Source organism: Podarcis cretensis (genome assembly GCF_951804945.1).
Source record: "Podarcis cretensis genome assembly, chromosome: 3".
In the NCBI taxonomy this organism is placed as follows: domain Eukaryota; kingdom Metazoa; phylum Chordata; class Lepidosauria; order Squamata; family Lacertidae; genus Podarcis; species Podarcis cretensis.
This window is the reverse complement of record NC_137172.1, coordinates 59,509,119-59,536,870: the sequence shown is the minus strand read 5'-3', so window position 1 is coordinate 59,536,870 and position 27,752 is coordinate 59,509,119. Positions and strand designations below refer to the sequence as shown.

Genomic DNA, 27,752 nt, shown 5'->3' with positions numbered 1-27,752 from the left:
GCTACAGCAAAACTCTGTGGGGAAAATACCTTTGAGAAGCTGTGAAGTAGTGATAAGCTATGTAGCAGAATACAGATTATCTCCAGTTATTTGATTACAGTAAGACCGCAATTTGTGTGCATTGAACTTGTGCGCATTCAGCTTTATGTGCTTGGCAATATTCAAAAAAAAAATCAGAAAGGGGGCAGTTGTCTGGGTAAAAAGATTTTGGCAATCCCACCCATCATTGAACCCAGTGTGTCTGGACTATACTCAGTTTGGGCTTTAGGCACAATCCTCACTTTTTTCTGCTGTTGTTTTTATTGAAAAAGAAGCTGCGCTAGCACTGACTGCTAAGCCAAAGTGTGTGGTTTATTTAAACCAAGGTCCAGTCTTATGACACCCACCCACCCACACTAACAGAGCCACACACCTCAATAGAATGGACTACAACTCTGAGCAGGCCCAGCCAGCATGGCCAATGGTTGAGAATGATGGGGACTTCAGTCCAAAACATCTGGAGGGTTCCACGTTGGCTGCCCTGGTTTAAACAAGCCGTACACGTTTATCACATTTAAACAAACCGCACACATTGGCTATGGGCGAATGTGGCCAGTAGTGGAGAGAGAAAATATAATGACAATCCCTCCCTGTAAGCTTATATTCTAATAGATGGAAAAATGAGGAAATAGGGAGATTTCATTTTTATATTTCACTGAAATATAAAATGACTTTATTACTGCCCAGTTCTTCCAGGACAAAAGCAGTTTCATAGCTCCTCTTAAACTCACATTTTAAAGACATTTGTTTCTTTCTGTCATTATGGTTGATCTTCAGGGAAAAAATCACAGTCCCAACAGCTGGATGACAAGACTGTCTAGTTGTAAAAGTTGCTAATTGCACATTTTGAAGCATTTGCTTTTTTAATTTATACCTGCAGACTTGCTTGTAGGCATGAGTTGTCATTTTGGTACAGCTACCGCTGCTAAATTTTGTAAACAAAGATTAACCATTTTGTGTGTTGTTGTTATTCTTCATACTTTGCTTCAAGCCATTAACAGTTCACCAACAGGAATGCATGTAGTAGGCTTATATATATCTCCCCCATGCAGCATTGCAGTGTTAAGTCTGATTTAGGTAACTCTGAAGATGCAGCTCTCAGAAATTCTAGACATTGCAGAGAACAGTAGATAGTGCTGTCAGCTCCAGGATTTAGAGCGATGACTTCTGTTCTCCTGCACCAATAAATATATTTTTGTTGTTGTTCCTATGGAAAATGTATGCTTCTTTTTAGAAAGGGCTCACAAGAGCATCTAACAAATCATAAAATGAAACGAAAACACTATGATGTATAAATATAATAGCAATCATGAAAGAAAGAAATGCAAATTTTGGGAAGTATCGTTGTCAAAGTCAAAATAGATACATGCTAATGCTGTGGGATAGAGAATTAGCACACAAAAGATGCTCATTAATGCTCTGGTTCTCATACTCAAGTTTTTAAGTGGCAGGCAGCTTCCCTGAACACAAGAAATGTTTTTCTCTCTGGAAACACCCAAGTGTGATCAGCTGGAGTGCTTGTTTAAAATATATTCTGGATACCAGTGTTCTAAACAATTTGTTGATTTTATCTGTCCACATTGTTAAACAATTAGAATTGTTTGTTGAGATGTGAGAGCAAAGCATTTTGTTCATTGTTTTCCCCTTGACCTTTTTGTTGTTTCTTTTGGTCAGGGATTATTATTTTTAATCTGTTTCCCCAAACACACCAAGTGGATTTAAATCAACCAGTGGTATTGCTCAGGGTAACTCAGCAGGCTGGAGGGGAATGAGGAATGTTTAAAAGAATAAGGCAAATAGGAGCATGACTTTGGCCACCTCACGAGAAGAGAAGACTCCCTGGAGAAGACCCTGATGTTGGGAAAGATGGAGGGCACAAGGAGAAGGGGGCGACAGAGGACGAGATGGTTGGATAGTGTTTTCGAGGTTACCAGCATGAGTCTGACCAAGCTGCGGGGGGCAGTGGAGGACAGGAGTGCCTGGCGTTCTCTGGTCCATGGGGTCACGAAGAGTGGGACACGACTAAACAACAACAACAAAAGTGTTGTCAAAGAGCTGAGCTATGATGTTGCACAAGCAAATGTTGGTTGTCTATGGGGTGAAAAGGATGTGTCTGATTCAGTCCTATAGGTCTGAGTTAGGCTGTCGGAAATCTCCTCTTCTCTTCTTGGATGCCTTTATAAGTCAGTAAAAAGCCTTAGTAAGAACTTTTCATTCCAGAGAAATCTTGTTTTTGTCCTAGTGGTGACAACAAATGTTCCTTTTTGAAAAAAATAAATAAAAACATAGCCACACAGTTTGGAGTCTTGTGGGGAGCATAAAAAAACTTGGGGGCAGATCTAGGCAGTGCTATTTTTCCAGGAAAAAGATATGCTGGAACTCACCACGAACAGATCCTTTGTTCTCTTATACAGTAATGGCAATGTTGCCCACCTGAGAGGTGCCGGAAGTCAGTTCTGGCGAGTTCTGGCTGAAAAAAGCTCTGGCTCTAGGTCACATGCTAGCCCAAGTTTATGGAAGCTATTGAGAACTAGCTGCATTTGTGTGTGTGGCGGGCAAACTTTCAATTAGGACAAAGCTCAAACTCTTCAGACACTTACTTTACATGCAGTTTTATTCCACAGTATTGCTTCTTTGCTGGAATTTCATACTGAGTTTATTGTTTGGCCTAAATTTTTCACTTTTACCACAGAAACTCAGATTCCTATTTATTTTATTTTACCAGATTTATTTATTTTTCATGAAATAATACAAACTATTCCATTCATCCTACCAGTCTCCCTAGAATTGATGCGCTACTTTACACTTTTAAGTGCTAAGAATGAATATCTTTATTCCTGGGCCACCCAGTGAGTCCTTAACTTTCCTGTCTTATCAGGCATAGCACCCCATATATCAGGGGTGCCCAAACTTTTTTTCAAAGAGGGCCAGATTTGATGACGTGAGCATGTATGAGGCCAACCAAAGTTGTTGAGCTTTTTTTTTAGGATTTTACCCCAGGACATATACTGCCACGGGGGTCGGATTAGGCCCCCGAAACGGACTTTGGACATGCCTGCTATATATAAATGTGCCTGCTGTTTCTTCACTCCAGATAATAATAGTGAAGGGATTTTTTTACTGACTCAAGGTTCCACTGTATCTTGTAGTGTCTACAACACAGTACCTGTAATGCTTATGAGCCATTAAGAAAATATTTAGGCTAATGTTTCTTCAAAGGGAAATGTGAATCATTTATAATAAAACTCAGTTTTAACCATTCTTCTACAACCTTTTTTTCTTTTGTCTGCCTCAGAGCCCCCCGCCCCATTTCATGTTCTGTATAACAAAAATGTTTTCATTTAGAATTCCTCATACAAACTCTGGCAGTTACATGCAAGAGTAATGGAGCAGAAAATTTCCCATGTCCTGCTATAATGGCTGAAAAGGACAGCTTGGCGGATTGCAAATGGAAACTTAAAAATACATTCCTTGCTAAACAGAAATATTGGAAAATCAGTGATCTGATTAATTTCTCCCAAATGCCTATATGTTCAATTTTGGTGGCCACAGTATAATGCCTTGTTGTTGGTGCATCTGTTTTTATTACTGAGACATGCCTAAGAACTAGTTCTGTGACACTGAACACCTGTAGAAAACCTATGGCTCACCTGCAGGGATTTCTGTGGTAGTCTTCATCCTTAGCGCAAACTAGGCTGTGAGCAGAGAAAGGATAGCCCGTGTCACACTCACACTAAAATATGCTTTTTAATAGATATTTGTTTGAGACCTCGGTCTATCTTCAGATATGGAGTTGCCACTCAGTTGTGCTAGAATTTGCAGATACTCCTGTCACATGAGCTGAATTTAATTGACAAATCAAAACAGCACCATGTATTCGTCTGTTGTTACGATGCTTATTAACTAAGATTGGATACTGTTTCCACTTCCTAGGGATCTAGGATTTCTCTAACTGTAGCCTATTTATTTTCATAGGCTGGTTCCTTGTGAAGCATCTCATATCACCAGTTTCACTATCAGCATGCAATGGGAGCAAAGAACACCCAACAGTGTTGTGTTTGTAGGCAGGTAGTGGATGCATGTCCACTCCGCCAGCAGCCTTTTGCACTTCCAGTGCTGCATCTGTGCATCTGAAACCTCCATTGATGGTGCAATCTCTAAATCTCTCTCTAAAGAGAGTTGGGGTGAGGGCTGTGTTCTCACCCCAATTATCTTTGGCATGTTCTTCCTGTTGCTCTCCTATGCCTTCAGCTTGACTGAAGACTGTGTGTACATCCATTCAAGGTGTGACAGGGGCCTGTTCAATCTAGCACATTTCCGCACCAAGAGAAAAGTGTGTTGGGTCCTTATCCAAAAGATGTTTGCAGATGTCGCAGCCTTGACAGCGCACTCTGAGGAAGCTCTGCAGGGACTCATCAACCGTTTTGCTCAAGCCTGCAAGGAAACCGGCCTTACCATCAGCCTGATGAAGACCAACATCCTGGGTCAGGACATTGCCAGCACCCCACACATCAGCATTAGTGATCACACATTTGAGGTGGTAGACAATTTTGTCTACCTGGGTTCCGCTTATAACCAGCAACCTCTCAATCAGCGCTAAGCTGGACTAGTGTATTAGCAAGACAGCTATGAAGAAGGCTCGCCTCTCCAAAAGGGTATGGGAGAATGTGATGTTCATGTCAATACCAAGATGACGGTCTACCAGGCTTGCATGTTGAGCATGCTGCTTTATGGAAGTGAGTCATGGGCAACTTAGATCTGCTTCCACATCTTCCACATGTGCTGCACCAGGAAGATTTTGGGTATCATATGGCAGGACAGAGTTTCAAACAAGGATGTGCTGTCTATTTCAGCTTGGTCATGTCCACAGAATGGAAGATGGTAGATGGAAGGTGGCTTCAGGCACTAGGCCTATTGGCAAACCAACATTGCATTACAAAGATATTTGGGCAACATTAACTCCACCATGTTGGAATCCCTTGCAGACAACCGCAGGGCCTGGAGACATCAATGACTAAAGGAGGAATGACCACTGGGAAGAGTGCAGGGAGAAGAAATGCCATGGTGCACCTGTAGCAGGACAGCAGGTCACCTTCATCTGTCCCAGCTGCTACAAAACATGTTTCTCCTGTATTGGTCTCTACAGCCACAGCAAGTGCTGTAACTCTCCAACAGTGTGACTTCACCCTCAAAGAGACACTTTCCATTGTCTCCTGAGACAGACAGAGCCAAAAGGAGCTTTATAGTCTTGTGATAGTTTGATATTGTCTTTCTTTGATCTCAGAGTACTAGCACTAATGTGATTCTGGGCTTTGGAATCTGTGCCTTTGACCAGCAGCCCCTATGGGATAGGGAAGGAAGCACCCAGTTTGAGGGCAGTAGGCAAAAATATATAGGAATAAATATATTCATTTACTTATATGTCCACAAGCATTTCATAAGTTTATTTCACAATAAGCCCGTCTTCTGTGAGCTGTTCTATTTCAATCACATTTCAAACAGTCTATAGCTCTATGAAGCTATAAATATTCTTTAAACTGAGATTTTCCTAGATTAATATCCCTAGGTTGCACACACAAAAATTGCTTCAAGGACTGCATTTTTCTGTATTAGATATAAATGGAGAACTCTTGATAGCATGTATGCGAGGTTAAGCACTGCTGAGGGCAAGATTGCTGTGTTTGGCTGCCTTCAAATCTCCATTTCACCATGAATCTTGCAAGCTAGCCTTGGGTAACTCACTGACCGTGCTCAGCTGTCGTGTTAAAGTAAACCATAGCCTCAAATTGGCTCGTTTCAAACAAATCAAAGTTCAGCTGACAGGAGAAGCTGTGGTTTTCAGAACTAGAACCCAAAGCTTCTGAGTCCTCCTCATGGCCACTCTAGGGAAGATGAATTGTTTGTGCCAGAAGCTCACCTAGGCTTATTCATGTCATGCTTAAGCTATTGCTTAGCCACAGGCATAGCTAACTTGGTGCCCTCCAGTTGTTGTTGAACTAAAACTCCCTCACCATTGACCTTGTGAATTGTGATTTAACAACATCTGGAAGACAACATGTTGGCTACCACTAGTTTGATATTGGGTTTGTTGCTGGTTTTCTTTTTCTTTTTCTTTTTTTTTGTATTTTTGTTCTAGATCTTATGACTTATGTGGAAATTGTTTAATTTGGTCATGTTCCTTTTTGATATTTTATTTATTGTTTATGATTACTTTTGTTATGTTTGTAGTTACGCATTGTTTCATGTTGTAAGCCACCTTGAGCATGGCATTAATCATGGAAAGGCAGCATACAAATAAAAATATGTCTGCATGTATTATATGACTTGCAAACATTATCCCTTTATTTTGCCAAACCTGACTGCCATTGCTTTGGGTGAAATCTTAAGTCCCACCTAGTTCCTATTCAGTTCAGTAGGACCTACTTCTGAGTAGATGTAGTTAGGATTGTGCTGTAAATTCATATGTTTGAAGCTGTAATTTTAAATGTACTTAATAAATGTGAGTGATCAGAGTTGTACCTGAACCTATGATGCAAATTGAAATTTTGAAGTGTGAGAAATAACCCCTTATTAAATATATTTACATGCTTCTTGTTAAGGCTTGCTAAAGTCGATCTGCTTGCTAGCTCACATGCTTTGTTGTCATACAATCCGTATACTGCATGATGCTCTCCAAAGTAATTCGAAACTTTGTTGATTCCTGCAGCAGAAGGAAAGGATATTGCTCAATAAAATAAGTAAACAGACATTACATGCAGTTCGACTTATTTGACTTTTTTTTACAGCAGCCAGAATATTGTCTGCTTGTTTCTTCAGCTAATCAAATAAATGTTTAAACGTTTACATCTCTTTTAGCAGGGAAGATTCAAGGCTTCTTTTAGCTGTAATTTTTGCAATGAAGGAAATTAGGAAGTCCATGTTTTTTGCACTCTTGAGACGGAAAGTTTACTTCAAAGCTTTGCCAAATTTGTAAAATATTTGAGAGGTCTGATTATCTACACTTCAGATAGACAGCTCTCAGAAGCTTTGGGCAGAAGCTAGTCCTTTGTTTATACATTAATTTTATATCATCATGTGAAGTTTTATGTTCGTTCACAAAATACATGCCTGGTGCTTACCTGCAGATCCGAAGTACCCTGATTCAAAATATAAACAAAACTGGCTGTAATTAGAATCCGAGTCCTCCAGAATGTCTTTGAATATTTGCCAAAGAAATGCTAGTTGTGTGAAATTCTAACTGAAGATACTTCTTATGCTCCCTCAAAAGTTCCAAGGAACAGGGTGGCTTTTTAGATGCAGAGACGAGAGAGATTGCTCACAGCATAAACAAGAGTAAAGAGAGACAGAGTAGAATCTGGATTTTGTTAACACAGGATGCAGCTGGTACTTTTCCCTAGGATAATTTGAGGTGGGGGGAGGACTCTCTCCACCTTCCTTTGACAATGGAATCTACTGTGCAGTGTAAATCTTACTCGTTTATAGTCAGCTTGGGTAACCAAAGTATCCCTTAAAAGAGATGAAAGGAAAACATGAATTTACAAAGATCATATCTAGGGTAAAGCACTTACAGCACAAGCCTTTTCTTTTAAATACCAAATAAACACAGCAAAGCCAAATATTTGCTTCTCACAAGCCAGAGAACAAATTTACTTCTTATATATAGCAGTTTCTGCTGTCTCTTTGCGTGCAGTTTGTGGGTGAGGTGGCGGATAAAATGTTCCCTCTCTCTTCATTTCTATGGCAGAACTTGGCCTGAATGAACCATTTTCTCCTTAGGTACGCTGTTGCTTCCTTCCGTTTCGGGCTTCTTGTCATGGGGAGAACCTTGCAGTGATCCGGTTGCCATTCCAGCTGGAAAGCTCATTTGGCTTTTGGTTTGGTCAAAGTAATGAAGGAAAAGGAGGCTGCGTGCATTTGTTTTATATGGAAAATAGCTCTGGAGAGAAGGGGACAGGGAGAGAACGAAGAAGCTCTAGCATTATTTTTCCTAGTGCTTTTACTTTTGTGTTATACTTCCAGTCTTTGCTAAGTTTTTACACGTGCCTCGTTTCAACCCAGAAAAATAGACAGTGAAAGTTCCTTAGATGGTTTCATAGGCTGCTTTGCTTTCTTGCTTCAAAATAATTGAAATCAAGCTAACCAATATGCAAAATTGAGTGCAGTTTTATACACAGTGGAATGGTGTAGCAGCCTTAATAAACTACTTGCTACTACATGCGGTCTGAGGAATTTTGACACTTGCGATTTTCCAGATATCTAAGATGTGTTATGTCAAGGTATTTACAATTACACTCTGGCCCAGTGAAGTTCCTGATACCTTCCCCATGGTTCAGCGAAGGAGAGCCCCCCCCCCCCCCCCCCCCGGCCATGGGTTCATATGCTGCTGCTGCTTCCTCCCTTCTTGTTCATGATTCCTTCTCCTTTTTTAGAGCTCGCCACCATGCAGTGTTACGTCTGTAGCAATGTAAATGCTTAGCTGAAGCCTGCTTCTGACCATGGTTGCAAACTCTAGTCAGAATCTAAGCATGTCTAGCTTTACCATCAGTGCTGACACAATGCTATATCATCTGAAAACATAATGCTAGCTCTGAAAAGGGAACGAGAAAGAGTCATTTACCCATAAGAGCAGAGGAAAGAGCAGGAAGGAAAACTCAACCCCACAGGGCACTCCTGCACTCCTAATTATAGCTGGGAAATCGGAAATGTCCCATCTGCATCATGTCTGAAAAATAACTTGACCATATTGTAATTCCTTTTCAATAGATGCACAATTGTCTTACTTGTGTGTCTTAATGAGACAGGAAAAAGACATTATTAAACTAATTCCCAGTCTCTGCTTAGACCTAACGCAAGATACAAAAATCTGAGCTGAGGACAGGATTGGTGTAATGGTTGCTGATGTCACAAAGTCCCCCCCCCAACCTAGCAACTGGCCCCAGATAGACATTTGATAATATTGTTACAGGAATTAGCTGCAGTTGGCTGGGAACTGAAAGGAAGTGGGAAAAGAAGTGAAGTTAATTAAGTGTTGAGGTTGTAGAAGAGGACAGAGGGAAAGGAATTATTATGGAAGTGCAGAAGCTGTTCAGATCTGGGTACGTAATTTATGGTGGTTACTAGTCTTGTGTTGCTTATCTGGGCCTTCACATTGTAGAAGGAAGAGGAAGGTTAGCAGGAGAAAGACAGAAGGAACCAATTATGTGTCTTTTGGTAAATATATCTACTAATAAGGCTTGAATAGGACCATGTCATAGTGAGAGTTAAAGCAGGTTGTCATACCAAGGAGATTAATATGGTCAAACATCACTTCTTCATCTTTCATTGCAATTACAGTACTGTGTACAGAACACTGAGCCATCTAGTGACCACATAATATATTGCAAGGTAAACAAAAGATAATGGAAACACTAAAAAGAAAAAGAGTTTGGCAGTACTAATGAAATGATGATATGTGGTGGTTTAGTGATATTTCAACTAAGATTACATGTTTGCCTTGTATGGTTTTTTTAAAAAAATAATAATCTGAGTTCATGTATTTGTACTGGACTGGTGATTTCCAGTCAGTTCCTGAACACATCTAGATTGAGACAACTTGCTTATCTCCTAACTTCCCCATCCTAGTTGCATTCACCGTTTCTTTATTTTGCTCCTTTTCTGTGTGCTTCTGCTTTGCTTGTTAGTACTGCTACGCCTGTATGTTACCCTAACCGGGCATCTCTTCTGTTTTAGGAGAAACCCGATGCCAGCTCCACATCCCTACAGCTGCGATCCCAGATTGAAGTAAGCACAATGGCTGCAATGATCTATTTTTGTTTCTGCCTTCAATTTGGTATTCTGCATCAGTCATATAATAAAGCCTGCCATTGTTCAGCCTCAACTCAAAGCAATGAATCTTCTCTTACAGGAATCCCTTGGCTTCAGCAGTGTGGTATCAACACCAGAAACAGAAAGAAAGTAAGTTTTGCTCTTTCCTTGTTCATTAAATTTTACACGAACTACCAATTCACATGAAAGTACTTTCTTTATATAATCCCACAAAATAAGTTACTAAAACAAAATTATTACCAAACTTTTCTTTCTCTGTCTGCTAGTGTCCTTTTTTCTTTCCCTACCTTTCCTAATTGATATTATATTCTGCCACTTTGTTGTTGTTGTTTTAAATACGTTAAAATAACAATACTTGACAGGATTAAGATATGTTCCTTTTACGCTGTCCGAATAAGAAGGGAGGGAAAAACAGAGAGCAAAGCAAATGCCTGCTTAGGCATTTTCATTCATGCTTTAGAGTTTTATATATAAGTCTCAGCCCGGTCCGAGTTTCATACCTTAAATGTCAGAAGTTGTTGTGTCGGTAGACAGATGAGTTTCCCCTGTAACCTTAGGAAGTGTCCTTAAGGCAGCTGCACGGTAGAATATTGTCTGAAGAGGGCAAGTCATTTTAAAATTACCAGAGGTTATGGGCATTTGATGCCATGTAGAAAACTTGAGTGGCCAAAAGAGACATGATTTAGGCCTGCACTCATCAAATGTGACAGTTTGATTGATTGGTGCTAGCCTCATTCCCCTAGATGAGCAGTATTGCCTCGTCAATCCAGGCAGTTACATGCTTGTAAAATCTGCTTGCAAAAGAATGTTCTTTTACTCTTCTAGCTATAGCCATTGAACTTATCTTGTCTTTTCCTTATACAAAGTAAATGAAAATGCTTGTGTAGTTTTCTGCTAAGGCCCTTCTACACATGAATAATGTGCTTTTGATACTATGCTTGATATAAGTTGTAGTAGAATAATCTAGATATTGATGGAAATCATGTGGATCCCAAAGAAAACTGGGTATGGGATGGTGTAATTTCTAGTCTGAAGTCCTCCTTGGGCCCATTTCTGGGCCAGGGAATGTGTGTGTGTGTGTGTGTGTGTGTGTGTGTGTGTGTCTTGCTGGTGGTTGAACAGTATGATGAGTCCATTTTGAAACCTTTTTTTTTTTTTTTTGCAGAAGTAGTGTTCCCATTTTAAGTATCACAATGATACCCTTCTTTCCTTTTAGCAACTCGCCCTTTAGAGAAATTTGAATTTTAGTCCACAGGTTTTAAAAAGTTGATCGTGGAAGCAAAAATCAGATCACAGCTTGTCTGTCCTGCTTTGCCTCAGTTGCCCCTTTGAGGTGATTGCCTAAGTAATTACTAGAACTTTTATCTCATTTTGTAAGAATCAAATCTCCCCTAAAAGGTCACTCTACTGAAATAGTTTTAAGGAGAAAGTTATTTTAAAAACCTGTAACTGTACAAATCTGTAAACTTCAGCTATACACTCTTTGAATTGAGCAGGAAAAGGGTGTTGGGTCATAAAGGTCCACATACTGCAGTGGGGATGAGAGGCAGATATTGGTTTAAGTTATGGAAAATGTGTGAGTTGCAATCTATGCTGAATCAGTGAATCATTTCATGCCATGTAAACTCAGGTATACACTAGAGCAAGTCTTTCCTTTCTTGTGAGAAGTCTTAGCACCAAAATTTAGAAATCTTTTGGTTTCTCCTGACAGAGGAGAAATTGTCTACAAGCTACTGAGTCACAAGGCAAGCCAGTGCTCATGAGCGACTCCATATGATGTTGTCAGCATTTATATTACATTCCAAATGCCATCCCTAACATTCTTGTTTTGGATGCAGTGGTTCACAAAAGATGTGAGGCTGCCTTTGAAATTTCGAATACTATGGCATAATGATGCAGATGAGGTACCCCTGCCCTTCCCTAAGGGATTATATCATTTATTTAAAAACTATAACATAGTATTAGTGAATAGCTAATTTGCTAGGATATACCATGAAGGCCTCACTGGATCTAAGGACGATAGTTAAATGTGTTTAACCTGGAACAGTCTTAATCACCTAGAAAAATGTAATTGGGGGTCTCATTTTGAAATGTGGGTGAAAGGTACTGAACCCTCCCGTTCCTGCTTGTAGCTCTGCTTCCAAGCACTTTTGGCCCAGCCATTGTCACACAAAATACTGAGGGGGAAAGTGCTTGGGAAAAGAAGTTTTCATTGGAAGGTTTTGCACTATTGTTTCTCTTACCAGTATTATGCCCTTCTGCTGTTAACAATCCAACACGACACACCTTTTCTATGCAGAGGGCTGGATTACATGACCCTTGGGATCCTCTCCAACTCTCCAGTTTTATGATTTAAGATAGATTCTGTGTTAAAGTATACAGAAAAACAACCATTGTCTAGTTTGCTTGTACGTCCCACTGTAGTTTAGTCTAACTTTCCAATGGGGCCAAGATATTTGGGGAACACATTTCTTTGACTTGAATGTGCACCCTAGCCATAACTAGTGACCATAACTAGAAGCAGTAGCAGTCATAATACACTAGGTAATATATAAGCAGGGTTTGGCTATGCAACTGCCAGCTTCTAAAGCATGGCAGTCTTACATAGTTGAAGGAAGCCAGCAATTTATCCCATTCTGATGTGTGGGATTTTGTTTAGAAATAAATACCCTTTTCTTGTCATGGTAATGAGTGATGTGAAATTTCCAGCACGATGTTTTAGCAGAAGTGCAACCTCCAGGAGCCATCTGCATGATGTAAGATTCTTGCCAGCAAAAAATAAATAAAAAATGTTCTTTTATATGTTTAAAAGCATGTCACTGCTGTGGAATATTTTACCAGCTGCTCCACTAGATTTGTCAAGGCTGAAGTAAAACTAGTGAGAAGAATGCAACTCATTTTCACACTTTTAAAGGTCTGAATCTTTCATAGTAAATTCTTTAAAGGGAGTTTCCTCAAAAGCATAGCTAATCCTGGATCACCACTGTAATTTTTAGAATGTCTATAGATCCAAGGGTTCAGTATGTGCACAGTAGCTTTAAAGTAGCTTACTGTACTGGGAAATCGGCAATGAATGGTATTTAGAGACCCAGGTGTGTATTGCCAAGTTCATTTTGCAAACTTTAAAGATTTCAGCTGCCTTTTAAAGACTGGTTGGAATGTTGGTTCTTTGAACCTGCTTTGTGTTTGTGAGCATACATGTTTGTATGTAGTTATGTTGCCAAAGGGTGGGGGGGAGCTCTGGACAGTTTTGTGTATTGTGATTTAAAAACAGGTTCTCATTCTCTTTGTTTGGAGGCAGCATTTCTCCATGCCAGCCTTTAAGTAAATAGAAGATTCTCCCCAGTTCAGGGTTGTTACCATCTGTCCAAAGCCTGTGAGAACTGAGTTGGTGGTCTTGGTCCAATTTCTACTAAGCAAATACCACAAAAGCTACCATAACACTTGGCATTAGACTAAGGGAAAACTCAACTGCCTACTGTAAAATGTTACTAAATAGGCATACAGACTGATTCGAACGGTGGAACCTCCAGAAATAAAGAAAAGCGTGTAGCATATATTGCAAGCTTCCATTGCTATAGTAACTGTCCCTTATAAAAAGGAACAGCATCTGTTTTCTGTGTATTTTCTGTGTAAGTATGGCTGTTAATGAATGTGAGATTCATAATAGGATGTACATTTTTCATTGTGAAAGAAAATTGGAGAACTTTCCCAGAACACTGATTAATTTTGCGTGCAACTACAAGTGTAACTTTGTTACAAAGGGATCCCCCTTGTGATATCTTGAAAGTGACAGCAGCTCTCCTGCAGTTGTTTACTCAAGGAAAGGAGAAGAGATCTGGTGATCACTGTGTATTTGGCAGGAAATCCAGGTCAAACCAAGTCAAACCTTCTGAATCCTGTTTTTCATCCTGTTTTTAGCAGGGGAAGAGGACAGTGTATTTCCCCCTACTTTTGGGAATACATTTTGGTTTGATTCGAAATAAACCGATCTAAGCAGGCTACCTCCCGCAGCCGCTAAAACTGAAGGTATTACAAGCAGAATAGGGAAGCCAAAGCAATTGTTTTCTTTTGATCTTCTTGGGGCATTCAGGAGACCCATTTAGTTAACTTAAAAGACAACTGTCACCAGAATGTGAATTTGCACAGCATACACTGGGTGTTTAATCACTCTCTGAACCCAACTCTTTGTCAGTGTAACAAAGACAGTTAAACCAGGGAAGTTTTGTGATATAATTGCAAACTGAACTTTGACACCCATGTTTCCTTCTCTATCAAGATACACCAAAGGCCTTTCTGCCGAATTTATTATAAATTTATTAGAGACACTTTACGCCATAGTCCAGGGATAATTTTGAACGATTTGTCCCTTGTGGGATGTTGCAGAGTGGCATGGTTATGAATGGTCTCTGTGCACTCTGAACAGTGGGACATTTTTGAGCAGCTTTGCATTTCAGACCATGGGAGCTTCTGTGTCTTCATCAGCTGTGAGATATGCTCACTGATGCAGCTGTTTTGAAAGTGTAAAATCATCATGCTGTGCACTGGTCTTGTGTACATCTCATGATGAACTACTCAGCCTGAGTGCATGCCCTGTGATTTGAACTCTAGCCAGAGGGAGGAGTTTGATGTTGTTATGATTTGAGTCTGCAACTAATTTGGTTCTTGTATTAGCTCCAATGTTGTTAACGAAGGAGTCAGTACAGCAGAGTTGGTATACTTGCTAATTTAAATGACTGTGAGTCTCAGCAAGCAGGCTATATGCTTCCCTTTGTAAAGGAATAATTCACATAGTTTTTAAAAGTTTATTGTCTTGGATGCAATTTTAACAAACCCCAAAGCAGTACTGCAACTTGAGATCTAATCCAATGGGGCAATGTGGGGTTGCCACATATGTACACCTGGTCATTTTTTGTTCCCCCACCCATGATACCACATCAGATCTTTTCACTTCAAAAAGCTGCCCCTTTCATTACTCTCCAACATTCTATGCAGCAGGAGGAAGTTGGAAAGGAAAATTAGCAAGCCCTGTGTATATGTACAGAAGCATTTCCTATCCTCAGCCAAATTTCTATGGGTGCCAGTCAGTGTTCAAAACTCCCATTGTTCTAGGTGCATTTTGTGACAGGGAATTTCATTAATACAAGCAGTTTCTGAGCTCTGAGAGCAGTACTGCACCTAAGTTTTTAAATTAAAACTGCCACTGCAGGAACGAAAGGAGAACCTTTTTCTGCCTCCCCACTTCCAGCCACTCTCTGAGGACTGGAGAAGGGACCCTCATAAGAATATTAAAGGGGATGGGCCAGGGAAGTATGGCTTTGATTTTTGCAGTCTTCAGATGAGGATTAGACCATGTGAAAAACGAATATAAGATTTTAGCTGCAGTTAATTCATTTTCAGCTTTATATTCTTGTTATTTAAAAAGTGGACCTAAACACTTCATTGCAGAACACATAACCTAGGTTTAAAGTCCCATTTAGCTCCTAGCTTTCATATCTCAGTTTCTAACACTGGTCCCAGTATAGATCTCCAAATCATTCTTACATTTATATGCAGTTTCTCTATCAATACTCATGTGCACAGGTCACCTGATTTAAACAATGGACTTCCCAGAATTCTAAAGATAAGACTGTTGATCTTATTGTGGTTAATGTCCAGACTGCAGTCCTAATCTAGAAGGATGCTGAATCAGTACTCTGGGTGATATTATCAGTTGAGTGGTTTAAGTACTGTCATGTTTGATTCTAGCAGATTGTCACAGCAACCAAATTAACTATGACATTTTACTATGAGCTCATCTGTAATAAGCCAGAATAACGACAGTGATGAGAACTGCAAAGCAAAGAAAGGGCAAAGGCCAAAGCAAGGAAAAAGGAAAACTCTGGTATGAAACTTGGCTTTTAATCTAGAGAATGAATGCTTCCTCTTGGCTTTGTTAACCGCTATAAACTAGATTAAAGAGGGGAGGGGAGAGCAGTCTCCCTCAGACTTAGTTAAACTTGTTCCAAAGCAAAATGGTGTTTTGTGGGGGGGGGGGAGGGAAGAAGAGATGGAGTGTTATGTTTGAAGCTAAATTTCATTGGTGGCCAAATTATTCATGCTGCTTGCAAATAATTTCCCTGAGAGAAGTAGGGCAGGAAACTCCCACAATAACATTCACAATGGGAGTGAGAAACCAGCCAAACAGTGCTTGTGACATGTGACAAGCCAGACCAATGTGCCTCTGAGCAGCTGAAGGAATGTTTCCTGGCAATTGTTCTCAGAGAAACGAAAGCCTCCTTTCAGAAGAATGTAGAGCTTGTTGCTGCGAGTTAATGCTGTTTGTCATGACCCAAACACATTTGTAGATGGTGATGGGCTGTGTACCTTGTGCCAAGCCGGTCTTTCTGCCTGTATATTTTCAGACACCAAATCTGCTTTTGTGTGTGCCTCCCTCAGCTTTAGAATCTACTGTTTACTGGCCTCTCTTTTTTACACGCTTCCTGGTGATCTTCGTTTATTAACAGATAGTTCAGTGTTCCCCAACCTAGCCATTTCTAGATGTTTTGGAGCAAAAGGCTGCTGAGGTTTTACCCCTCCTTTTTCATCTCTGTCCTTCAGGCGACCTTTGCCAAAAAGAAGCTCACCTCCGTAATCTGGAGGTAGGTCTCAGCTGGCCAAGAAAATTCCAAAGTGGTGCTCTGCCCTTTGATTTCAAGCAGGGAGACTGAACAGGGTCAGGCAGTACTAGTTCTGTCACTAGAATGGGTCGACGCAGTCCAGACTCTGCTCTCATGCAAACCACAGTTAACTCTGCCAGTCATTGGATACATTGCCCATCATCACTGGAGGGACAGAGGGCAGAAGTGAGTAACCTCCCAAACCCAGGCCTCAAGCCTCTATCAGCTCTTGAGCTCTGGTGGAGAGTGCATGGCTCCACCTAGAGATCCTTGCCTGGGTCAGGCACCTGGCGCCTCAAGAACCAAAGGTTTTACAGAAAGAGGGGGAAATGCAGCAGTTCCAGGTGTGAGTAACTAGATCTAGATGTTACTGCACTCTTCACATTAGTGTAGTTCTCTCTCAGTGTCCCATGTAAGTGGTGGCACGTAATTCTGCCAGAGGTGGAACAGAAGTATGGGCAAAAAGCAATTATTGTCTTCCTGTTCTCTGAGTCATACAGTACTTGCCCAGTCTGAGCATAGAGAATTGCCATGGATTGCCAGCAGCCCCCTCAGTGATGGGAGAATAGAAGGCCTTCAGGTGCAACTGTGGGTGATATTTCCCACTGCTCATCTTCCTATGGGTGCTTCAGATTTATCTTCTCAGAGTGGGCTCAGCTTTGCTACAAATACTTTCTGAGGTATGCGAGTTCCTTTGGGAGATTATCTCAGTTTTGGTTCTCATAAAGCAGTTCTTGGAGGTGAGATTGTAATGGAGGATGTTTGGAATTACGAAGTGGGTTGTAAACTGCTTCCTTTTATTCAACTTCAGCCCAATTTTCTCAACACAGTCCTTTGGGGCAATTTCTTTTGTAAGGCCCAGAGCTTCCAGGATATCTTTCTGAACCTGAATGAGAGATGGAGATCTTTGTCGGCCTCCACTCAACTCAATTGGTGTGCCTGATATCTGCTTTGGACCTAGTTTTTCTTCAGTATTTGGTCAATTCCTCTAAGGCCTCCCTAGTTGTTGCTCTTCCAACTTTTCATACATGGCTCTTCCAGCTTTTCATACATGGCTTGAAGGAGACAAAGAAAAATCCTGTTCTTTTCCTGCCGATTGTCATGCCAGTGAAGGGGTTTTTCCCTATGGTTTCTGTTTTGGACTAGAGACTTATAGATGCAATATAGATACCATACTAGAAGCCAGGTTCTGTGATCTTACTCATGATCAAGGATGCTGTGAACTGATGGGACCTGCTTCCACTGTAAAGTAAGCACAATCAATATGGCTACTTCTCTGTTGCCTACATAGGGGGGAAGAAAACAAAACAAAGGCAGTGCCATGTTTGTAACTGCTGAGAAAGTTTTGACCTGCTGAAAGAGCCATTGCTATGGAGACCTAATGACAAGATAATTGAATAGAACCTCTCTGCTTTCCATGTTTCTCACACTGATGCTAGCAGGGTCAGAGCCCCTCAGACTTGTATTTCCCTTCAGGTCCATGCAAATCTTTATTGGACTAAAGACCCATTTTCCTCACAGTGTCATCCCCCCTTAAATAAATTATCTTGAAGTCAGTCAGCTCCTCTCATAAAGGTGTCAGTTTTCACAGTAGTTTAGTCACTGGGCATTGTGTAAAGCAGGCAGATAAACAAACCACCTTCAAAGGAAGCAAGCAAAAGGCTTTTGTATTGGTGCATTTTGTGCTCCAAATATAAGCAATAACTTTATATCAGGCTATCTGTTCCATTTGGTTTGTAAATAGATGCTGGGAAGGGAGAAGAGAGTATAATTTTATGGGCGGTTTTTAGTAGCTGTCTTAATTTTTAGGACCACATTATGCACCTGTGCTATTTGCATTCAATAAATGAGATCTGGGTATATTTTAGAGCACATCTGTATTTATGATTCTTAATAGCAAAATAAAAACCGATCAGGATAATCTTATTCTCAGTTTCTCTTTGTGTTGCTGGGGGAAAAAACCAATGACCTTTCCGATCTAAACAGCATGTTCATAAAAGCAGCACACATGGTGGTGTTTGTTTCCATTTACTGTTCTGCATATTGCAGAAGCACAAGGCTATTTTATATTTCAGGTCACAAATGGACTCCGTGCCTTATAAAGTCAGCCACTGTGTATGCAAAATAAACCCCACAGATGCCTGACACAGACTAGAAGGAGGACAGGTCTGATGAAGTTAAAGCTTTACTAACTCACTGAAAGGAGAGCCAGAAAATAGTGTTTACACCGAAAGTAGCTTTCCCTTTTATCTGTGTGCAATGCACTCAGTCTGTAGAGTGCACCCCACTGCCAGGATCGCCAGACTTTTGAAAAGGAAGTTATGAAGATTGGAAATGGGTCACCATAGCAGTGAGGTGTGTGGCATCCACCACCGCAACCCAATGGAGGATCATTTTGGGCCTGCTATCAAAACAGTATTCTTTTTTCTTCTTATTTGCCAAAAAATAAGAAGAAAGCAACCCAAAAAGTCACATAGGAGTATCCAGAAGAATAGGGATGGAATGAAGGATGCATGGGTAGGTAGGTAGATGAAAATCATTTACCTGTAAAATTGTTCATACTGGAGTGTTCCACATTCTCGGCGCTTATGCACCAGAACTGTTGACTAACATCCATTCTATTTTCTCATTCAGTTTGACCATTTGTTGGACCATAACTAGACAAGACCAGCTTTGCTGGAGTGTACTCTGTGGTCTAAAAGTGAAGCTTTGCAAAAAAATTTCTGGTTGTATCCCAGGTCATATGTTTGCCATTTCCAAGGAACCTGCTGCATCTTTCTTTCAACATCTCTTTCACTTATCAAGTTTTGGGGCATGGACCTAGAAATAATGTTGACATTAAAGCATGAGCTAAAGTTATGAACATTTTTAATGGATTTAATTTCCCACCAGAACTAGAACCTGGTAGTAAGCAGATCTCCTTATCATGGTCTGTAATTGGCCATCTATTCTATGTCTTTCTTCCTTACATGAGTCAGTATCTGTAGAGCCCTTTTACTATGTGCGTCGGAGTGCATTTCATTGGGAAGTCTGCTAATGAAGCTGTACATCAGAGCATAGCAAAACCAAAGGGCCAAAGCCATGGAGTAATGGCATTTGGCTGCTTTTCAGACATGCAGTGCTGAAACTTCTGCCAAGTGTCACTGCATCATTAAGTTTCAGAGCGAGTTGTCAGTCCATGAATGGAAGAACACAAATTATGTCTGGTGTGTGTTCATAGAGAAGCTGCAGGTTCAACACAGTCAGAGCAGCATAATTGTCAAATCAAACAATAAGGCCATTTTCAAATGCCATAAATTCTTCATCCTACATATTTAAGGAAAGTAATAATTAATCATTCACACCTTGGGCAAGACTTGAAGGCAAAATACTTTATAGAATGCAAAGTCAAATGTCCTTTTTTAACTCTCCAGCAAACATTGCTGTATACAAGTGTGAAAAGGAATGGGAGAAATATCCAACTGGTACATGCCTTCTAGATAGGAAAATTCATATTTTGCTTTCTAGCAGCTACTAGTGGGCTTTTTAAAAACAATGAAGGCAGCTGGTGTATTGTAGTAGCTAAGACTTTGAGCTGTTAACCCAAAAGTCCCTGGTTCTGATCTTGCCTCTATCACAAGCTGATTAAGTGCCTTTAGGCAGCTATGATCATTTCCCCCCATCCATAAGCACCAACTTGAGCAGAAGATTGGAAAGGCTGGTGATGCACACGTGACATCAAGAGGAGCCAGAGGCGGAGCTGAACATGGTGGTGACACAGTTTCAGTGGTCCTTCTCCCAATGCTTTGCCTCCTCCTCCGACACTGGTCCAGGGCTCCTTCCCCCTACCTTTCTCCTGTGTGGCAAGAAGCTGAGTGTGACAAAACATATGGTCTGGGCTGTGCCCCCAGAAGAATTTTTTTGGGGAGTGCAATGGACCAGAGTTGGCACCTATGAAATCCGCCCCGATTGTCCTTAACATGGGGGGGGGCGTATTTTCTTGGAGGGACTGAAAGAACCTGGGTCCCTTAGAGCTGGTGCCTGTGCTCCCACCCAAATCTTCAATATGGACATTATAATAAAAACATACTTATAGGTTGTTATAAGTACATCTGATAATTATATATCTGGTATGGTGTATGAGAAATGTTCTCACTTTAAACAGTAACCAGTATTCAGAGATGTACTGAACGTGGAGGTTCCATTTATCTGCCATGGGTGTTAATTGGCTTCCATAGAATGGTTTTAAGCATATATTTTTTAAAAAGCCATCTAAGGTTGAGCATAAAATTTACATGCAGTTAAATTCTGACTCTCGTGAAACTCTTTAAATCAGGGCATGAGCAGTGGTCAAGGATGATAGGAGCTGGAAACCAACAACACTTGAAGAGCTACAGATTCTCCATCCCTACTTTAAATGGTTAAAAGCAAATATATTTTCTAGCTGCTGAACAAACTTCTGTTCTGTCTGCTTTCTGTGCACTTTCCCAGACTTCCACCCCCCATTGTATCAAAAGGGCAATGAATCCCCATATTAATATATAAGTTGTATATTCTAAATCATAGTACACTTTTAGTGACAGAAGTGTCCTGTTTTCCATACTTTGCAGTATTATGGGATAAAAATTCAGTATAATTCCTGCAAAGTGTTCTAATACCATTTTTTATTTTTTTAGGATAGTGGAGATTCCTATAGCTGTTGTATAGTTGCTGTAGTGAAGTTCAAGTAGCATGATGCTTTGTGGCTGTCCCTTCCTTTCCTGTTTCTCCTGTCTGTGGCACCATTTTTATTGTTTTAAGAGCCTGTTTATGTGGTTGTGAATGCACCTGCATAACCTGAAAAGCTGGTAGTTAAGGTTTTTATATTACTGATAGTGACCCTGAAGAGCGGGGTGGGGTGCCGGGTGAGATGCATTCTCTAGGGTGATGTCTGTACATCTCTCATGATCAAAAGTAAAAGAACCTCAGACAGGAGCAGTCTGGGATGTAGGGTGGAAGCACAAACTTGTTGATGTGGAACAACATTTGCAGGACCAGATAGGAAATTAAAGTACATGAATGTTCACAAAACCCCCGAGTTTTATAAATATACCACACTTACACTCCTAAATATATATATTTTTGTGCTCCAAGGGCCTATCTAAAGGCTGCTATATATTTTCTTCTGTGCCTGTTTGTTTGAGCTCCTTCCTAACAATCAAGCACTTGGCTGCTAGTGCTGTGAACCCACCCAAGCCATTAATTTTCCTTTTACAAGCTGTCCCGTGTGTAAACTGCACCAGTAAGGAAACTAGCAATGGCCCCCTTCCAGCATGCACCTGGTGCAGCCCAGATCTGGAATTTGGTTGCATCAGTTGGCTGGCTGGCTCGGATTAAATTTCTAATCAGACTGAAGAAGAAAGATGATTTGCCATATCCGAAACACTGCTGTTACTGCCTTTGCTTGGGTGAATTTACTGAATCAAAATTAAACTTCATGCTATCGTTTCCCCTTTCATGATGTCCCTGCAAATTGATGATTATGTTTTTCATGCTTATAAACTGTTGGCCTCTAATCACTTGGATCATTTACAGTGTGCACTGGTCTAAAACAAAATACAGTTTGGTTTCTTCTCAGAGCTTTTGTTGATCAAAAACACTGCAGTGCCCTCTACTGCTAATCCTAGAAAGTGCAGATCAGATGGGTTTGCAAAGTCAAACTCTGAGTGTGTAGTTAAGCTTTGAAGCACACTCAAAGTAAAATGTTCATCTTGTTTTCTGAAGATCTATCATCTATCTATCATCTATCTATCTATCTATCTATCTATCTATCTATCTATCTATCATCTTTCTCTTTGGAATAGAGACTTCAAATCCTTGTTTTTCTCCAAGCTTGGTAGCAATAATAAACTTGAAGAAAGTAATTATTAATAGTATCATTACCATTATTTATATTTCTAATTTTAATGCTGTTTATTTTCATATATTGTAAACTGCCAGCCCACAAAAAGTGATGATTTTTTGCATTAAAGAATGCTACAGTTTGCCGCAGTAGTCGAAAGGCAGAGTTACATGCACAGCATAGTATATTACCACTTGGTAGAAGTGTTGTATTAATTTTCTGTGTTGACAGCCTGGGGAGGGAGGGGGAGAGGAGAGGACATTCTTTGGCACATTTCCCCCTTTGACCCTGTAACTTTAACTCTTTTGTTCTCCATACATATTTTTCTGCATCAGTCACAAGAAGCTCGTTTCAGAGCATTCAGGCTGGAGCTGAGCTAATGCCATTGTTTAAGTGTGGCTGGTGCTGAGATACAGTTTCTCTTGCTGGCTTCAGTGTGCATTCATAAGAAAAGGAGCAGGGAGGGGGCATTTGATGCTTCAGATCCTGACTTACTGTGAGCCAGATAACCAGGGCTGGTCCTACCATGAGGCAGAGTGAGGCGACTGCCCCAGACAGCAAATGCTGTGTGTCCTTGCCCTCCCCCAGCTGCCCCCCTCCCCATTTCCCTCTGTTGGAAGACAGAGCTCTGTGTGCTGTACAGCCTGTCCTGTGCCCCCTAAGTTAGCCTTCTGCCCTCAAGGTACAGTGGTGGAGGACACTGGCCTGTTGCCAGTGTGGAAGTAAGCTTCAACTGTCGGTTGGGTCAGTACATGGAAGGGCAGGGGCAGATGGTGCATTTTGGTCCTTCGTTTGAAGCAGCCAGCCCTGCAGACAACTCCCAAGACACGTCAGACATTTGCCACAATCATTCTGTTTCTGTTTTGTGTTTTAGGTTCTCTCTTCATAAATCAAGTTCTGAAGAAAGTGCTGTCGGTCAGTATACTTCACCTTTATTTGGTCCTTTCTCCACCCCTTCCCAATGCCTTGCTTTTTGCATACCATCAGCAGTGTTGATCTACCTTGCTGTTTCAACTCTCTTGCAGTAATCTCACATGTTTTGCTCCCTGCTTGTGGGGGGAAAGGGGGAGGTTTTTCAACTTCCTTCTCATCTTTGAGGGTTATTCCTTTAGAATAGTACTTCCTTATGCATTTTATAAGTGTTATACAGGTAGACAGAGGCGTGGGATAGTTTTTGTTAATCACTGAAGTCATTTTGTCCAGAAGAGGAGCACAGCCACTCTTTTCCTCCTCCCTTAAAGAAAACAAATGTATTGGAATCTTCTGGTACAATTTATTTAATTCACTTGCATCTCAGTGTTTGCTTTAAATATGGATGGCTGTTATTTATCATTTATTTATAGATCTCATTTTTGCACTCAAGTGCAAAATAAAATAACTAGGAAGCCTGCTTGATGTAGAAATATGACTAATAGTCATGCACCACTTTTAGATTACACAAACAAATTGAAATTGCATTTTCATATTAACTTTTAGGTAGCTTTTAACTTTGAAGGTTTTTTAGGTGAACTAAAAATAAAAGTTCGGTATGATCTATATTGTTAGTTAAAATGAACATAAAAAATGTGTGTTCATTTTCACCTAGCATAGTATTTTTTGGTTGCTTGTTGCAAATGATCTACAGCCTTCCTTTTCCTAAATAATGATTGCTTGTGACAGCTATTTATGGCATTCTTTCCAAGTATGAATTAAAATTAAAAAACACGCCCAAAAATAACTGAAACAGGATGAGGGAATGGGTTTCCTTTGAAAATGTATACATATTTAAACCTCTAATGTATATTGTGTTCCCCTTTAGGTAAAGCAGATTGGAAAAAGAAGAATAGGTATTTCTGGCAAAACTTCAGAAAGAATCAGAAGGGACTAATGAGGCAGTCTTCAAAAGGTACAGCTTTTTTAGCATTGCTGTGTTTTAATATTTGTTACATTTAGTTCTGAGAATAGTTTATATAGTGAATTGGGCCTTCAGCAGGATTTACATACTAAACTGCAATAATTTAACAAGGGTAGTCTTAATTTTTTGACAGTATTCTTTTGTTCAATTAATTCCACTAGGTTAGAAAGGCAGGTTATATACTGCTGCCTGTCAGACCCTGTCCAATTTAACAGAAGCTGCTTTATCTCTGAGAACTATTCCATACCAAACTAAAGTTCAGCAATAGATGAAGCTGTTTCATAGTGTGACTGCTCTGTTCTTAGAGCAAAACTTTATTCATTAAGGAATACAAAAGCAGCCTCCTCCTGATCATCAACTTCTCGTGTGTGCGTGCGCGCACCCGCAGCCTTCCCACTGCTCCCCGGGGCTGACGGTGAGGGAAGCTCGGCTTTCCCCACCACCAGCCCCACAAGCTCAGGGAGCAGCCTTTCTGCTGCTCCCTGACTTGCTCTTTGGGGAAAGCCAGCCCCAAAGAACAGGTTGGGGAGCAGCGGAAAGGCTGCTCCCCGAGCTTCTGGGGCTGGCGGTGGGGAAAGCTGAGCTTCCCTCACCGCCAGCCCCGGGGAGCAGCGGGAAGGCTGCGCGCCTGTCAGATATTCCACATTTCACAGCATACTCTTAATCCCAATTTGTGCTACTGGACTGGTTCAGTATAAGAGTTGTCCATCTGCCAAAGTCTGCCAGACTCTTCTGAAGGTACAGTAGTTGAGAAGCTTCTCGGGTGGTGTTCCTACCAGAAACAGCAAGTATAGGACCCCAAAATTGGGCAGGTCGAGGGTGGAGCAGAGCTAATCATGGACCTGATAGATTCAAAGCTGCTCAGTCACCCCCTTGTACAGTTGTACTCACAAAATACATTATGCAATCATTAAAATATCACTTAAATATTTTAAAATATTAAGTAGATTATAAATGCTTTTAAATAAATGAATGAAACCACAGTTTAAAACAGCACCATCAAAGTCCAGTCATTCTGCACCCTAAGCATAAAATATAGGACAAATACCATCTTATTCCATCCGTATTTGTTATATTACCCCTTCAAAGACAAATGTTTCCTAAGATGATAAATGATAGGTTGAAAATATGGCAGATTTGTACAAAGGATGGTAGGAATCGGTTTGCAATGCAGAAAATATATTGACCCAACATACCAGGCTTTGGATTAGCATTTCCTTTGCTGCTCTGTCATTGTCTGTAATGATTTCCAAGTATAATAAATATATTCTAGGACATGCCTTCTTTCTAAGCTCTATTGATTTGAGGAAGCAAAATAGGTCACTAGAGAGGAATATTTTAGCATTGCTCCTGTCATCAAGCTGTGGGGTAAAACTGGCAACGGCTCTCCTGGCATGGCTGCTGTCCTTGGTCTCTGACAGTGTTAAGATCAACATATTTCACAAACCCAAATAAAAATGTTGCCATGTATCTCAGAATTTTGAAGGAGGGAGTTAAGTAGCCCAAATAGCTTGACTAACATAGGAACCAGATTTCTGAGGTCAGTAGCCTGGGAAGATCATGATTTGGTACACTTTATCCCCCCCCCATTTTGCTTTGTTTCTAAAGATCTTTATTCTTCCTTTGTGTCTTCAGGGGAGGATGTTGGTTATGTGGCAAGTGAGATCACAATGAGTGACGAGGAGCGGATCCAACTAATGATGATGGTTAAGGAGAAGATGATTACTATTGAGGAAGCACTTGCAAGGGTATGTGATGAAATACATACTATTCAGCCTTATTATTCCTTGATATGTCAGTTATATCAGTGAAACACTAGAACCTTGTAAATAGGTTGCCATAATTTCTGAGAACAATGCTAGGTGACTTTGTGGATTGGGATAGAATCACAGTTCCATTGTATGGTGCTAACCTGAACAGTCATGTGGTAAGTGTATGCATATATGAGTGAGTAAGTGAATTGCATTATAGCTTAACTAAGCATTAAAGCTCAGCCACACACTGATAAGATTGTCAACTCTGCAGTTAAGACTTAATGAGACTATGCTTTGAAGCTAACAATTCAGTTCACACATAACTTACTCTCTATTAACCTTCAGAGGGCTGATTTCTCGCTTTTGTCACTAGAGTACTGTACTAAACAACATATTTAAATATAACAGAGCTGAGTAGTATGTATTTATTGTATTTAGTATGGTCTTATTTTCATTTCAGCTTAAGGAATATGAGGCCCAACATCGGCAGTCAGGTAGCATGGACTCTGCTGAATGGCCTGATAGTCCTTACCCATCTTTTGACGGTTCCTCCAATTGTAATGTGAGTATCAGTCTCTGCAATGCAGTTGCATATATTGTTTACATTGACATAAGGCAGTTGAAAGGGAAGCAAGAAGCATGGGGAATGTTCACCTCAGGCATGATGGTCCCATTCCTCATTGAAAACTTAAAAAAAGTTTCAACTCTCTTCAGTTGAATATCATGGATGTTGGATATAGTGCTGGTATTCTTTTAGCCTTTGTTCAGCACAGTCTGTGTTCTGCATGAGTTGCAGATTCTCTTCACACAACACCTTTTTTAACCAAAAGTTTGCACATATTGCCTCTCAGCCGGTTGTGTGTATCTGCGCTTGTACATAGGGTGTGGTTTTGTGGGTGCAACTGCAAAAGTAAATTTTGAAGCACTTGTGGTGTCATGCCAGAAACAATCTTGCTTATGACATGGCACAAGCTTATGTTTCCATGGGTGCCAGGTATCCACTGTTCACATGGATGCAGCCCTAAATTAAGCTGCCATGTCACATTAAGCTTCCTCTAGAGCTCTACTAAGATATAAGCATTTCTGTGTCAAAACTCAAGTGTGTTTCCATCTTCAGATTCCCCCAAAGCCTCACTTTTTCCACTTGAACATTTTGGCTGTTATCCTGTGGCTAGATAGATATGCCTGCTTGTTTGGACTTTCACCCTGCTCTATTGCAAAGTATACATTAAAATGATTATCTGAGAACATGTCATACTTGATGTACGTTGTTGTTGAAAATATAGCAATTGACATTAATACCATATACTTTGTTTCTAATCCTTTCCTGTAATAGTGCAGTTCTAGGCTTGTTCTACTCAGAAGTAAGTCTTAGTGTGTTCAGTTCACCTTCAACTCTCACAAATGATTTTAGAACTGCAGCCTAAAATCTTTAAATGGTTTTGTAATCCCAATTCGAAATGATGCCTTCCCTAACCATGTAATTATTGAGGAAAGAAGTTCTAGTGAACAGCCTTCAAACTGTGAAATGTAGCTTTAAAAAACAAAATAAAAATAAACTGCAAGACAGATTTGCATTGCATGTGGCTGAGCATCACATTTTTTTTGCAAAAAGGGAAAAATGCCATTGACATGTGTCATGCTGAAAAGATTTAATTTCTATTGATCTTGCTTCTTCCTCTCAACCTTCTGTCATTTATGCGATTTTTTATTGGCAAATT

At 40.4% G+C, this 27,752-nt stretch overlaps 1 protein-coding gene across 5 annotated transcripts in view; it reads left to right on the top strand.

Annotated features, from left to right (window-relative positions):
- Window positions 1-27,752, top strand: part of LOC307213538 (SAM and SH3 domain-containing protein 1-like) — a 529,506-nt gene that overhangs the window by 450,366 nt on the left and 51,388 nt on the right. For all 5 annotated transcript variants that reach the window (XM_079971495.1, XM_079971497.1, XM_079971498.1 and 2 more), the window contains exons 3-8: window positions 9,769-9,819; window positions 9,944-9,993; window positions 23,258-23,298; window positions 24,182-24,268; window positions 25,913-26,025; window positions 26,492-26,593. In XM_079971495.1, coding sequence (XP_079827621.1) covers window positions 9,769-9,819; window positions 9,944-9,993; window positions 23,258-23,298; window positions 24,182-24,268; window positions 25,913-26,025; window positions 26,492-26,593 — 444 coding nt within the window. The remainder of the gene's footprint in view (window positions 1-9,768; window positions 9,820-9,943; window positions 9,994-23,257; window positions 23,299-24,181; window positions 24,269-25,912; window positions 26,026-26,491; window positions 26,594-27,752) is intronic.